General features: G+C 37.2%; 3 protein-coding genes across 5 annotated transcripts; 1 reads left to right on the top strand and 2 right to left on the bottom strand.

The window, feature by feature from the left end:
- Nucleotides 1-1,331, bottom strand: LOC125209678 (uncharacterized). Its single transcript, XM_048109266.2, has one exon. It carries the CDS (start codon nucleotides 1,163-1,165, stop codon nucleotides 323-325), a length of 843 nt encoding a protein of 280 aa, XP_047965223.1. The 5' UTR covers nucleotides 1,166-1,331; the 3' UTR covers nucleotides 1-322.
- Nucleotides 1,332-2,037: 706 nt separating this feature from the next.
- On the bottom strand, nucleotides 2,038-5,753 carry LOC125212372 (sialyltransferase-like protein 2). Of its 3 annotated transcripts, none has more exons than XM_048112520.2 (12): nucleotides 5,595-5,753; nucleotides 5,451-5,521; nucleotides 4,779-4,868; nucleotides 4,524-4,601; nucleotides 4,189-4,289; nucleotides 3,604-3,796; nucleotides 3,444-3,534; nucleotides 3,313-3,377; nucleotides 2,913-3,067; nucleotides 2,747-2,828; nucleotides 2,509-2,618; nucleotides 2,038-2,421 (listed from the first exon to the last, which is right to left on the bottom strand). In XM_048112520.2, the coding sequence occupies exons 1-12, from the start codon at nucleotides 5,680-5,682 to the stop codon at nucleotides 2,226-2,228; spliced, it is 1,320 nt and encodes a 439-aa protein (XP_047968477.1). In that variant the 5' UTR covers nucleotides 5,683-5,753; the 3' UTR covers nucleotides 2,038-2,225. The 3 variants fall into 3 exon arrangements, with proteins under 3 accessions (XP_047968477.1, XP_088923235.1, XP_047968478.1); XM_089067109.1 differs by having other exon boundaries at nucleotides 3,313-3,372; nucleotides 3,444-3,524; XM_048112521.2 differs by lacking the exon at nucleotides 5,595-5,753 and having other exon boundaries at nucleotides 4,524-4,597; nucleotides 5,451-5,497.
- Nucleotides 5,754-5,904: 151 nt separating this feature from the next.
- On the top strand, nucleotides 5,905-12,347 carry LOC125216125 (V-type proton ATPase subunit C-like). The gene is made up of 11 exons (XM_048117750.2): nucleotides 5,905-6,161; nucleotides 6,266-6,334; nucleotides 6,418-6,545; nucleotides 6,634-6,733; nucleotides 8,022-8,089; nucleotides 9,325-9,466; nucleotides 9,714-9,830; nucleotides 9,992-10,117; nucleotides 11,227-11,310; nucleotides 11,426-11,505; nucleotides 11,972-12,347. The coding sequence occupies exons 1-11, from the start codon at nucleotides 6,042-6,044 to the stop codon at nucleotides 12,069-12,071; spliced, it is 1,134 nt and encodes a 377-aa protein (XP_047973707.1). The 5' UTR covers nucleotides 5,905-6,041; the 3' UTR covers nucleotides 12,072-12,347.
- The last annotated feature ends 1,317 nt before the right edge of the window (nucleotides 12,348-13,664 follow it).

Below are 13,664 nucleotides of genomic sequence, written 5' to 3'. Positions count from 1 at the left end.
TATTCTAAACGACAGGAAGACTCATTATCATTCCAAAAAAGAGCTACAAAAGTTGTTATTCACACTCTCTCACTACAGCTGCATCATACGATAATAACTGCCACAATCAGAGCAAAAATATACCTCTAGTAGGTTATTATCAAACAGCAAGCTAACTGAGCATCTACACAAAAAAAAGTACCGAGTTTACCCAACTAAAAGCAGCAACAAAACCTAAACTACACATGTAAACAAACTCGTATATGCACTATATTTTTCAGCAAAACGAGCATCCAAAAACTCCACCAAAGAAGTCTTGCCATCCCGAATCCATCAGGGAAACTCAGGGGAACCATCTATCGAGTTTCTGGATAGACGAATACAGTTTCCTTCGTATCCCAACCTCATTAATCCCCATATCCTTGAGATCTTCAAGAGTCAGTAACGGCAGAACCGCATCATCCACCCCATGAATCTCAAACAGTGTCACATATTTTCCTAATCCCAAATCATTCAGCCACATCCTCACACCACTACTATCTCCATCTTCTTCCCCAGCCATCAAGGATCTCCCCATTTCACTGGAATGGCGATTATCACCCAATCCCCTCTGCTTTCCACCCACATTGTCACGATCTCCACTCAATTTTCGATTCTCAATATCATCGTCGTCACCTAACGACTGATTAGGGCTAGACGGATCAGAATCCTCAGCTACTAAATCGTTGCTAAACCGATTCCCACCCAAATCCCCCTCTTCTTCGACGTCTACGTGTTGTTGTTCGAGCTTCCCACTCTCACCATCACTAGACAATCCAAGATTTCCATTTTCTTGATCCCCAATTGCCCGAGATTTCGAATTGGACGACCTAACCCTCTTCCTCTGGAAATCCCTATCCCTATTAGCGGCAGTGAAATTGCTCCAACCCCCAACCGCCGCGTCGTATTCGAAATCAAAATTCCCCAATCCGTCGCCCTTAGCGGCGGCGTTCTTGGCGAATTTGGAATGCGCGGTTTTGGCGGAACGAGGCTTTCTGGGTGTGGGGGCGCCTTTCCTGGGCTTCCATTGCTGCTGGATCTTGCGATGCCCGGGGTTCTCGTAGTAGGGCTGGTGCAATCTCACGCTGGGCCGCCGCATCCGCTTGGGATTCTCCTGCGGCGCCGCCTCTTCGCCGTCGCGCTGCATTGCTTTCCACTCCGCAGCGGTTGTTTTTGTTTGTACGCAAATTTCAAGAATTAGTGGGTTCGGAAACAAGAGCTAGAATCGGGAATGAATCAGTAATTGAATTGAGGCGGTGGGATGAGAGAGAGAGAGCCGGCGAAGGGGCGCTGGTCTATTGTTGAATGAGTTACGTGTGCGTTTCTGTGTCTTTATAGGGACCGTTTTTATTTTTATTTTATTTTTATTTTTGTGAAAAATAGATTGTGGAATGACACATTTTTGTGAAAAATAGATTGTGTAGCATTTTAGATTTTATGCAATTTTGTTTATAAGATAAGAGCAGACAGAATAAAATACTATACATACTAATAATTCTGATTCTGCTCTATATTTATTGCAATTGATATTAATAATGATTAATAGTTTCTACGTGTTTTTGAATTATTGCACATTTAATATAATTTATACTCTATCTGCTAGCGAGTCAAAAAATGATGAAAAAATAAACATGCTTGATAATGACAATTGAAAACTTCAAAAATTTCTATTGCAATATATGTGGTTTATTTTATAGTACTAGAACACGATTTATTATGCAAAGAATAAAATAAAAATGTATACAACATAATGTAGTACTATAACATAAGCTAATTATTTAGATCTTGGTAAAAAAAAAATTCAGTGTAGATTGTAGGATACGACTTAGAGGGAGTTTCTTTGAAGGCGGTGTTTATGAATGGTTTGAGAAGTTTCCTTCTTGAGAAGAAAAGCGAAGCCACGTTGCTTATTACCTTTTGTGGTAAAGAAAAGTGGATAGGTGGACACAGAGAAACATTATGAGAAGAATTTCAATAGATTGTAGGTGGGGGCAATAAATCTTGAATTTATAACATCACTTAAATAAGAAGTAATTGAATAATGTCGTGGCAAAAGAATACAGTAATACTACTATTCACAGAAACATAACTGATCTAACAGAACATTATGACAAGATAAAAAGCTCATGTAAACAAGGGGTACCATGCCCCTTCTTCTTTTTTCCCTCTCAATCATCAATGTTGAAAAGCTGGTAATTTATCTTCTTTTACCTGGATGGAACTGTGCAGAGCTGGCCATGCCTAGGATGGTGCTCCACAGGATACATCGTCGTGCCTTTCACGTATTTTTGATGCTCAACGGCAGCTTTTCTTGAGCTCGATACTTGCTTTGACTTGCCCTTGATTTGCTTTGAGACGATGGAGCATTTGGCTAAGGGATCGGAAGATCCAGCTCCAACTCTCCTGCGATGCAACACGACACAAGTTCATTAGATGAAACGTAATAAATCAGAGATATCCAGAGTGCCATAATAGGTAAAAGGAAAATACTTCCATAACTTCTCTGATGCAATTCGGGCTGCTGTAATTAAACTGCGGCTGGGTACCGACTTCACAATCCGATTTGGATCAGACCGCAATGGAGAGTGGATCTTGATAAGCTGTCAGAACATATTAATTAATGAAATTTAGTGAAGTCTGTGAAAAAGTATGAACTTTTGATAGAGTAATATTTACTTGCACAGATGATAAATCTGATGATCATTCATTACATATCGACAGAACTTACTGCAAGACATTCCATCATTTGATAGTATGCCCGACCATGCAGAGGGGTATGCCCTTGTCGAGATTCTGAAAAGTACCTAGTCCTGAGATGAACAAAAGGGTCCATTATTAGGTAAAGCATTATATTAAATGCAAGTCCTTCATCACATTTTTCCAATCATACGTACCATTCTTTATAACCAGGATCAACGGTAAAACCATACATATCAACAGTGTCACAAATGGAGAGAGCAAATTCAAGAGCCTTTAGCCCAGTGCCTTTTGCAGCTGAACCAAAGGATGCTCCGAGCATCAGATAAACCGGATTTAGTATGGGAACTTCCTACAAAAAACGAAAAAAGATAAACTTAAAAGTAAGAGCATTGCATGTTTAATTGCCTATATTTCTAAAATGAGTTCCATTTGAAGGGAAACACAACTGGCTAATGATAGAAAAACTCAGACGAGGGGTCTGAGGGAAAACGATAGTGACTTGCAACTGGAAGGGGAAAACCTATTTGGTAGGCAGAAGGAAAATGATGATCTCATAGAATGAACCTAACATACTAGATGGAAAAAAGTACACACCCGGATCATCTTGTTCATGATATCATGGATTGTTGTTTTGACGATCAAGACCTCCTTCCCCTTCTCTGTAGGTTTAAGATCATTGATATGCCTGCTTATGTAAGCTAACAAGATGTGAAATGTGTACATACCATACAACTCTGCGACTTTATCAAGAGCTTTTGCAGAACCCCTGTTGAGGAGGCGAAACGTGCTTTTTGTACCAACGTATTCTGTGAAATTCTGCATAAAAGATTATGTATGCAAGAAAAAGGATAATCTATAGTTAAGACTGTTACACAGTATACAAACCTCTATAGGCGCTCCATTCTCTCTGAAAACAGCATCATAGCTATCTATTTCTTCTCCAAACTTGTTCCTTAGAAGATCACCTGAGTTACCAATGACAGCACATCGGCTATATTTCCTTGGTGTAAAAGGAGGATTGTCCGGAAGCACCAGTAATAGTTTCTCTATGCACACAGTTTTATTCTCACATTGATTCCTGCAGCAATTAAGATCAAAATCTGGTCCATATAGCTTTATTTTGAGAAAAATCAGCATTCATTTACATTTTAGTAGAAAAGATGATCCAGAAGTTTTTCCCAAAGAAATTTTTTACATCTTCACCAAAGATTATATACTAAACATACAAGCAAGCTTGCAGTAAACTGTAAAAGAGAACGAGAATGTTATTTTTCACCATTTGGAGGTTTCAGATTTCAATCAGATCTTCCAAGCCATCAGTCACCACGAACATCTTAATCAATACCTAATGAGTTATTTAACAGCTACCACATAAAAGCTTCAACAGTAGTAATGATTTGGGCCTCGTATGTGGGATCACAGCTAATATATGAGATTATTATGCAGGGCTTATGTATCAAAGCTACTTACAGTAGTGCTCCCTTATTGATCCTCTGCCAAGCATAATTTCTCCATCCATTTGGCAAAGCATCAATGTATTCTCGAGTCAAAACAGTAGTACTATTTCGCACCTGCAAAAGTCCCTCACTAAACATAGCACAAGATAGTTCCCAAAATAGAATGCGGACCAAAGAGCTATTAAGTGAAGAATTTAAGATTATTCTTCTACAGAAAGAAAGATGGAATGCTATTAAAGTTATACAACCTGCGTATTTAGAGACAAGCAGTTGTTTCATTCTGTTAAGTGTTAACGAATAGAACATGAGTATTCCATATAAATCTTGCACAGCACCAATAACACTAACCTGCTCCCATGTAGCTACTGCTTCGCAAAGATTGAAATCAAAAGTCAAGCCTTCAAGTTTTCCCGATTTGGGATCTTTCTATTCAAAAAATTTAACAACAGTATCAGACATCAGTGATAACACAACAAAATACACCCAGGGGCCGAAAATATTAACTTTCAGATTTTTGAAAAATTATGATGGGAAAACCTGCAACTTAAAAATAATTTGAAACAAACAATGACTGTTAAAGTACAGCATTTACAAAATGCATACCCATTTTGGGACAGTGTCACTGGGGAACTGCAGCGAAACCTCACAATCATCCCTACCCCTTACAGCCTGTAAACCTAATCCATTTGCACTCTGGAAGATATCACTGCATCAGATGGATGAACTACACAATACCAAGTAAAATCTCAAACATGATTATTGTAGTCTCTAATGTGGGAAGCGATAAAATACTAGTAGATCTTGTCACCAGAAACTCAAGAGATGAAGCTAGGTTGTGCTGCTATTTTGTCCTTTATCAGGAAAGTTAAGGTCAAAGTGGCATCTACCACCACTGGGGAATTCATGCAGGGAAAGGTTGTCCATAGAATAGGCCAACTAACAGCAGAAAATCCTATGCTTGGAATACAATCAGGGACTGGGACTGGGACTGCGACTGCAATGGCCGCCATTTCATCCCACTTTCAAATAAAAAGATCATAACCCCTATTTATGCAACATTCTAGCAACCTTTCTAGTTCTACAATCTAAATGGAGTATATAGTAAAACTTAGCATGGCCATGAAACTTAACAATGTTTTGATACTCAAGAATTAGTTTTCATATAAAAAGAACATAGTTCTTGATATATACAATTACAATCCAATCAGAATTTCATAGGACTGAACAGAATATCGAGTAAACGTCAGACATAAATAAAATAGCAAAAACACCAACCACACACTTGCCGAAATGACTCTGTAAAGAACTCAATGCCTCCAGATCATCACTGGAAAGAGGAGTCCTATCTGCACACAAAATTGCAAATCAATCGAAATTTTGAATGCAAACTGAAACGAACCAAACTTGCATGTTGATTACCAAAATTCGAAACACCAGTAATGTAAATGAGAAGAGCTCCAATCCCAGAGGCTAAAGCAGCAAAAAAGGCCAGCTGCAACAGCCTCATCTAAACTCTGCAATTCGAACGAGAATGCATCAAATCAGAGTTTTCTCTTTTGTTAATCACTTGGATTTAAAAAGCAAGTGAAATTTAAGATTATTTGTATTTTCTGTATGACCCTTCCTCTTTTGACAACTACGATAGCACCCCTAAATACTTTCATAATATAACAATGTGGTCCCTTTTGTTGTTTTAAAGGACTAAATCGCAATTACTAGGAAACCGAAAGGGAGAAAAATCACAGGTTAGTCGTTATAACAGCAAGAGGAAGCAGGGGCTAATCGACTAAAGCAATTTCAATCATCATCACATTTCACCTTCGATCTGCCTCTGCGAATATTCGATCGAATCTGTGATCGGCGGCAATGGCGACTCGTTACTGGGTGGCGTCTCTCCCCGTTGGCCAAGGCGGCTCCGCCTCGTCTGTATGGAGTCGTCTTCAGGAATCAATCTCAAAACAAGCCTTCGACACCTCTCTCTACAGAGTATTGTTGATGCACTCTACGTTTTTGTTATTCGTTGCAGATCTCTTCCGAAACTCGTATTTTTTTGCCAATCCTGATTCGCGAATTGTGTTGTTTTTGTTCAGTTCAACATACCGAATCTACGAGTAGGCACCCTGGATTTGCTTTTGTCTCTCAGCGACGACCTATCCAAGGTGAGTTGTTTCAAAACCTTAGCTGATTTGGTTTAAATTGTTATCCTGTTGTTTCGCTGGAGTGTGATTTATTGTTTTGGCAGGCAAACAACTTCATTGAAGGAGTGTCGCACAAAATCCGTCGTCAGATTGAGGAATTGGAGAGGGTGTCCGGAGTTGTTAGTAGCTCGCTAACTGTGGATGGGGTTCCTGTGGACTCTTATCTTACAAGGCAAAATTAGATGCAAATTATTGAGTTTTTGTTATGCGTTGATGTTTGTTAGCGTAAGGATTTGACTAAAGGTTCACGATTTCTGTAGATTCGTGTGGGACGAGGCAAAGTATCCAACAATGTCGCCGCTGAAGGAGATTGTGGACGGAATCCATGTACACATTGCCAAGATTGAGGATGATCTCAAGGTAAGCACACTCTTTTAAGTCGAGGCCAGCAGAGATTGGTTTTTATAACTCTATAATATAATATTTTGTTTTCAATATGAATCTTGTCAAATAAAAAAGCCTAGCAAATGAAGCTTTGGCGGTACCATAACTATTGGAGAGATTAGTTGTGTCATCTAACGTTAACCGTACTTGCTTATTGAGAGAAAACCACCAAAGTTGCTTGGTTACTCTCTAGTGCACTAGTTGCCTTGTTAGATATTCAACAAGAGGTTCCAAACATGTACTGTAAAGAGAGAAAGAAGAGAGGTTTTGTCTAAGATTTAAGATGTTGATGTTATGTATGTACTCCTTTTACCCCCTTAACACTCATTTGATTTACCTAGTGTAAGATGCTCCAAATAAGGCAATTAGCTTTTTTCTGACCCAGGTCTTCATTAGCTGTTAGCATTACACACTTGTTCTTTATCCTATACTCCCCCCCGTCCCATAAAAATAGACTACTTTACCATTTTGGTCCGTCCCATAAAAATAGAAACTTCTATTTTTATTAACTTTTCTCTCTCTAATGAGGTGAGTCCCATTCTCCACTAACAATTTTTCAATCACTTTTTCTTTCTATCTCTCTCCTACTTTACCAATTGTGCGTTAAAACCCGTGCCATTCCAAGACGTGCTTTTTTATGGGATGGAGGGAGTATAAAGTATCTGGATGGCCCCGTTGCACTTTGCGCTATGAAGCGGAATTATTTGGTATCCTTTGAACTTTGAAGAAACCTCTCTAGTTACTATCTTCCTAAAATCCATCTGACCTGACTGTTTTCTGGCTCGGGAAATATTCTATGCAGCTTTAGAGAAATAATATCATTAGAATAGACAGTGATGATTAAAAATTTGAAACTGTTATATTGGTTATCTTGTGTCTTTCTCTGTTCTATTGCTGTGATTGTTGTCTTATATGTTTCTTACAGTAACTCAAACCGCTAGAAGCATTCACTGGTTAATATTAATTTTTTTTTGCAAACACTTGGTAAATCTTCGAAGATACAATTAAAAATATTACAATGCATATGAAACAATAAAGCAAACTTTTTTGTTATTGCTAAATTTTCAGAAGCATTGTGATCTTAGCAATTCAATGCTAATATACATGCCAGGTCACAGGTGCCAGTGTGATGATGTCAGTTACCAGTTATGTTTATAGTATTTTGTTTATGTAAACAATATATATCTACCCATGGTCTTGCATGCCTTGTATCTGGGCCTGGAGACATTAGAATGCAAATTAAGCTGGTTGATTTATTTCACAGGTTCGTGTCGCTGAATATAGCAATGTGCGCAGCCAACTTAATGCTATTAATAGAAAGCAGGCTGGAAGGTATGTGACTAATTTAAGCTTTGATATTTCTGGGATTTGGGTTTAGGCTTTGTGGTATGGTAAATTTAAGAATGAAATAAAATATTAGTTAATGAATAAAATATTATGCTTTGTAAGATTAAAGGTATATGCTGAAAAGCTGTCGTTCTGCGTACCATATAACTATTAATTTAGAACGAGTTCAACTTTTTCTCAGATCTTGAATCCTGATTGAATGCTGTGAGTACTGGTACTCCTTGCTTTTCGTGTGTGACAAACATAATCACTTGTTCATAATGCAACCCTTGTTGACACAAGTTGTGGAATAAAACTTGGAAATCCATTTGATATGAACTCTATCAGGGTTTAAGTTTCCCAGTATGACTGTCTTGGTAGTTCCTACTGCTTTTGAATATAAATGCCTGTTTTCTCAATTTGGTGGCTGTTAGACGTGAACGGTTTGGTGTCTCACTCTTGAAAAGGATTATATCTTTAAAAAAGGAGCTGGAATAAAGTTAATCATTTATGAGAATGCACCTGGATGAGGACTATAAGTCTATAATATAACCAATGCAGATGATGAAATGTCTTCTTTTGAGCTGTAGTGGTTTCACAAGCTATGGCTCTAGTTTCTTGCTTGGTATAAATCCTTTATATTCTAAGATAAACCCATATCCAACTACAATTCCCCAAAAGCTGGAAAAATAGTTATAATATTTCTATCTATGATCTACATATATTAATTCAGTCCTCATAATTGACTTCTGAGAGGTGTTCTTCTGGATACCCTTCTATCTTTAACAAATCACTTGAGACTTGAAACATCATTGTGAATTCTAGAAATATATCAATGAGAGTTTCCTACTACTTTTATTGGGAAATCACCCTCTCAATAATTATTAAATTGAATATGCAGTTGGTATTTTAGAATTTTCTACTCCTTACTAAGACTTATTCTTAATTTATTAAAGAAAAATACTACTTCCAGAATGGTCATTAGATAATTGTTAGTGAGGAGAGAACTTTGTGGTTTGAGGCTTGGTGTTCGTGTCTATTCACATTCTGCTGGAAATGAGAATGGTCTTCTATCTCTCTCTCTCACGCACAAACACATCCATGCACGTATGAACACACAGTTGCTTGCACGCAGTTTGTGCCAACAGGTTTAAGTTTCTCGGTGATAATAGCACTAATGCATCACTTTATTCAATTCTGAATGTATTCTAACTCCTGGTTCAAATGATTTCTAAATGCAGCTTAGCTGTTCGTGATATTTCAAATTTAGTGAAACCAGAAGACATTGTTAGTTCGGAACACTTGACAACCCTTCTTGCAGTTGTGTCAAAGTATTCCCAGAAAGACTGGTTATCAAGCTATGAGTCTCTGACATCATATGTGGTAATTACTCTAGTTCCTAGATGGGAGGTTTTCTCATTATTCATCTTGACTGCAGTAGAAAACCTACCTGTCCTTTTTCCATTACTGGTTGTATAGACTAAGTGCTGAGGAATAAAGAAGCATCTCATCAAACAAATTTTTTTGGCGTAGAGCTTGTTGTCATTTAACAGCTTAGTTTAGTTTCCTTAATGTATACATTCAATTCGGATTTGAAAAATACCACCTCTTGATTATACTTTTTGTTTAGGTTCCCAGATCTTCAAAGAAGTTACATGAGGATAATGAATATGCTCTTTACACTGTGACATTATTCAGCCGTGATGTTGACAATTTTAAAACCAAGGCCCGTGAAAGAAATTTCCAGGTAAGTAATGGTATATCCCATTTCTTTTACTATTTTTTTAATCATCTCTATGTGATTTTATAGTACACCTTGCAACTATTGCACAAGTTATGTTAAAATTTATATTTCTCCAAAGCTGTATCTTTAATAAGACCATTTACTAATATTACTTTTAATCACAGGTTCGTGATTTTGAATATAATCCTGAGACACAAGACAGTAAGAAGCAGGAGCTTGAAAAACTGATGCAAGACCAGGAGACAATGAGAAGCTCTCTTTTGCAATGGTGCTATACTAGTTATGGAGAGGTCTTTATTCCCCCTTCTATTTCTGAAACTAGTTTTCTCAAATGTATGTGTGGACATATATGAAATATGTTCTCCGAGTCTCAGTGACTTCGATGGAAATAATAGAAAATTTCTGCGGAGTTAGATATAGACCATGTGGTTTCTTACATGGTCAAACATGCCTTCCTTGGGAAGGCTGGTGACACATTTTCTGAAATTGTTTTTTAGGGACTTAAGTTTAGTCTTGTTCGAATGCACTTTCCTTGGGAAGGTTGGCGGCAATTGCCTGAAATAGTGCCCTACTTAAACTTAGGTCTGTTCATTATCCTGATATATTCTCAAACTTGATAGGTAGTAAATTTTGTTTTTTGCAGGGAGTTTAAACTGGGGTAATTGTATTCTAAAGCCATTAGATCCATTCCATGGATGTTGGATTACCATATTTCCTTCTCTTTCTTCCTTTAGATTTATACCAGTAGTTACTGGATTTATATTTTCGCATTCTGTTGCAAATTGGTTTAGCTCCGTTTAACATCTTGTAAATCCAAGCATTTATATGACTGAAACTATAATTTCATCATTGAAACAAAATATAAAGTGAAGATTCGTTTGAAATATTGAAATTTATGAGATTGGCAGTTTGTTATAATCATTTGTTCCTGACAGCGTTAGAACTTAAAAGCAGCCAACAGATATATTCCATCTCCAATTTTAGAACATTTCACACCTTTGTTAAGATCAACACCCATATGCTTTCCTTCAGAGCCGAAGTATAGCCAAGAATCAAATAGGCCTGGAAATACATCAGAGTACTGATAGATCATTCGCATGTCTGTTGTAATCTGGACTATAATCATTGGATCTACTGTATTTCTAATATTTTTTGATTAACTCGAGTTTACTATAGATTATCATCTTCATTTTCATTTTTAAGCTGTTTTAGTTTCACCTTCGTATCATGGAATCAATTTGATAACCACTTATATCTTTTACGGTAATGCCTAATTTCTAGCAATTTGTGCATGGGCCAGGACTCACTAGCTGTTTTCTGGGATCATCAGCTTACTCCATTGTTTTTCCATATGTTTTCCTTTATCCATTTGAATTTGATTTTTTTCTTTCTATTACAGGTTTTCAGTTCCTGGATGCACTTTTGTGCTGTAAGAGTCTTTAGTGAAAGCATTCTCCGATATGGCCTGCCACCATCTTTTCTGGTAATTATACTGCCTCTCTCATTTCTGTTGCTATTTCTAACTCATGTCCTTGTAGGGAACTCTTACTAACCATCTCTTTCTCTCTTTTACTTCGTCGCCTTTTTGTCTCTCGTAGTCTGTTGTACTGTCACCTCCATTAAAAAGTGAGAAGAAAGTTCGCTCCATTCTTGAGGGAATGTGTAGCAGTTCAAACAGGTACTACTTTAATTTGCTTTTTAGTTCTTCCTGCATCTCATAAAACTTTTGTGGACTTTTTTTAGATAAAAAACCCAAAGCCTGTGACTTTGTTGGACTATAACTCGAACTAGATTTTGCTGAACTGGTAGTTTTCTAGGATGAATGATTTCTGGATTGATTTATCTCCTGTCACCTCACGAGTCATGACTTTGTGGATTCTTTTTTACTCATCATACAACATTTATATGAAGGAAAAATGGCAAAGCTTTCAATGTGATATGAATGTATAGCAGTTACTGTTATGAATAGCTTGTCATCTATCAATGTGAAGAACATACATCACTTCTGTTTAACCAAGTCAAACAATTCCCTCTGTAGGCAACATTTGTTATAGTAACTCCCTGATCCTTTTGAGCTCGGATATTAGTAAAATATTCCACTGAAGAGTTCTGTTGTTTCATCATTATCTTCTGTGTTACTGCAGCACGTTCTGGAAAACTGAGGATGATGGAGGAATGGGCGGCCTTGCAGCAGGCGAAGCAGATGCTCATCCTTACGTCTCATTCACCATTAATCTTATTTAAGGTGAGACGCTGAAGTGTCACTGTCCCTTTTTGCGGCCCGTTGTCTTGTTTTATTGACAATAATAAAGACATTCTGTCCTTGTATAATAGTATATTCCCGATTCTTTTCTTCCTTCAGAAGCATGTGCTTCCTGTACAACACTCCCCACCTATTCTTTTTCTGCAATTGCTCGCCGAACTTCTGTTGTCTGAAGTTGTGTTTTGATGGATGTTATTGAATGTATTATCAGCACCAAATAAGTTATTGCTATGAAAATAAGTCACTTTGCTCCGAAACTTTCATTTTGGCATCTTAATGTTGGGATGTTGACATCCAACAACAGCTTTCATAGAGAGATAGAACAGGGTAGATACTGTTAGCCTCTTATTTGTTTGCTAGATTACATGAATATGCAGTCGGCATGTCACAGAAAGGGACGGAAATGCATGATCTCTGCAAGTTGGCAAATTGACAGTATGGTGTAAATGTAGTACCCCCAAAGATGTGGAATATAGAATGGATCTCTGTGATTTTACTTATTCTCAGACAACATTGCACATGTTATGCATAACTTAGTATTTTATGAGTTTGTTGCATAGTGCAAGAGATAGATAGTATTTGCCAATTTTGCACTTATCTCGACAGTTGACACAGTCAGTATGAGAAAAACTGGTAGAGATGCTGATCACAAGCCACAGAAACACTGATCCTTCATCACCACACAATCTATGAATAAGATATGGATAGCAGAAAATATAACTAATCATTCATAGGCTAAATATTAAACCATTTTATTATTTGTTTTCCAAAGAAAATTATAGGCTTTTAAGAGTTTCCAAACTGAGATGCATTAATTTAGAATTTGGATTGATGTTGAGAGTGGATTTTGTCTTTTGTGGTATGTTTGAAGAAATTGAAATGTTTGTGAGCATTATGGTAACCTCTGAAATGTATTAATGGGAGTGGTCCTTAATCCTTCTAGCCTCCATAGACCACATTCCAAATTTTCAACTGTAATTAATCACAATTATTTCCCCTCGTCATGCTTATTCAAGAGGACCAGTCTAAAACTAAGCCAAAAATAGCCCTATGGCACACTAAATAATAGAAATATTTTAAGTATTGAATAAAGAATCATCACTCATTATTTTCTGATTAGGTTGTATGGAGAGGCAAACTAAAACATGTAGAAATACATCCAAATGAAATTTCAAAATTCAATAAAATATTGAACATAGAAAGGGACCATTGTCCCAAGTAATCAATAAGACAAATTGATCACAAAAATATTAAGAAGACAAAGAAGCAAGTAGGGATAAAGAGAATAGTTCATATTAGGCCAACCCATGCTTTAGACATATCAAATTCGGACACCACCTTATTATATAAGTGTATATGTTAGCTTCTTCTCCCCTAAATGGATACAAAATTAAGTAGACAATGCGATTTAATATGAATATGCACCATCCCTCACCAACTACCAACCTTCACCAATTGGAGCTCTAGGTTGGCGGTCTGGTCCCATCAGCCTCCGCCCTAGGCTGCAGTTCGCGGTACTAGGCTGGACCAACACGATGCAATTAAATACATAAAATTCGAGGAAATGGTCAACA

Source organism: Salvia hispanica, chromosome 3 (assembly GCF_029641045.1).
Source record: "Salvia hispanica isolate PSC_SH4W2 chromosome 3, Shi_PSC_v1, whole genome shotgun sequence".
Taxonomy (NCBI): Eukaryota; Viridiplantae; Streptophyta; class Magnoliopsida; order Lamiales; family Lamiaceae; genus Salvia; species Salvia hispanica.
The sequence above is the reverse complement of the archived record's forward strand: the minus strand, read 5'-3'. Positions and strand labels throughout refer to the sequence as shown.

Coding starts and splice junctions, on each gene's coding strand:
- LOC125216125 (XM_048117750.2), top strand. CDS start 6,042: ATGGCGACTCGTTACTGGGTGGCGTCTCTCCCCGTTGGCCAAGGCGGC. Junction 8,090..9,324: donor AATAGAAAGCAGGCTGGAAG/GTATGTGACTAA, acceptor TTCTAAATGCAG/CTTAGCTGTTCGTGATATTT. Junction 9,831..9,991: donor CCCGTGAAAGAAATTTCCAG/GTAAGTAATGGT, acceptor TTTTAATCACAG/GTTCGTGATTTTGAATATAA.
- LOC125209678 (XM_048109266.2), bottom strand. CDS start 1,165: ATGCAGCGCGACGGCGAAGAGGCGGCGCCGCAGGAGAATCCCAAGCGG.
- LOC125212372 (XM_048112520.2), bottom strand. CDS start 5,682: ATGAGGCTGTTGCAGCTGGCCTTTTTTGCTGCTTTAGCCTCTGGGATT. Junction 5,522..5,594: donor TACTGGTGTTTCGAATTTTG/GTAATCAACATG, acceptor TTTTGTGTGCAG/ATAGGACTCCTCTTTCCAGT. Junction 3,378..3,443: donor TAAAGTCGCAGAGTTGTATG/GTATGTACACAT, acceptor TTAAACCTACAG/AGAAGGGGAAGGAGGTCTTG.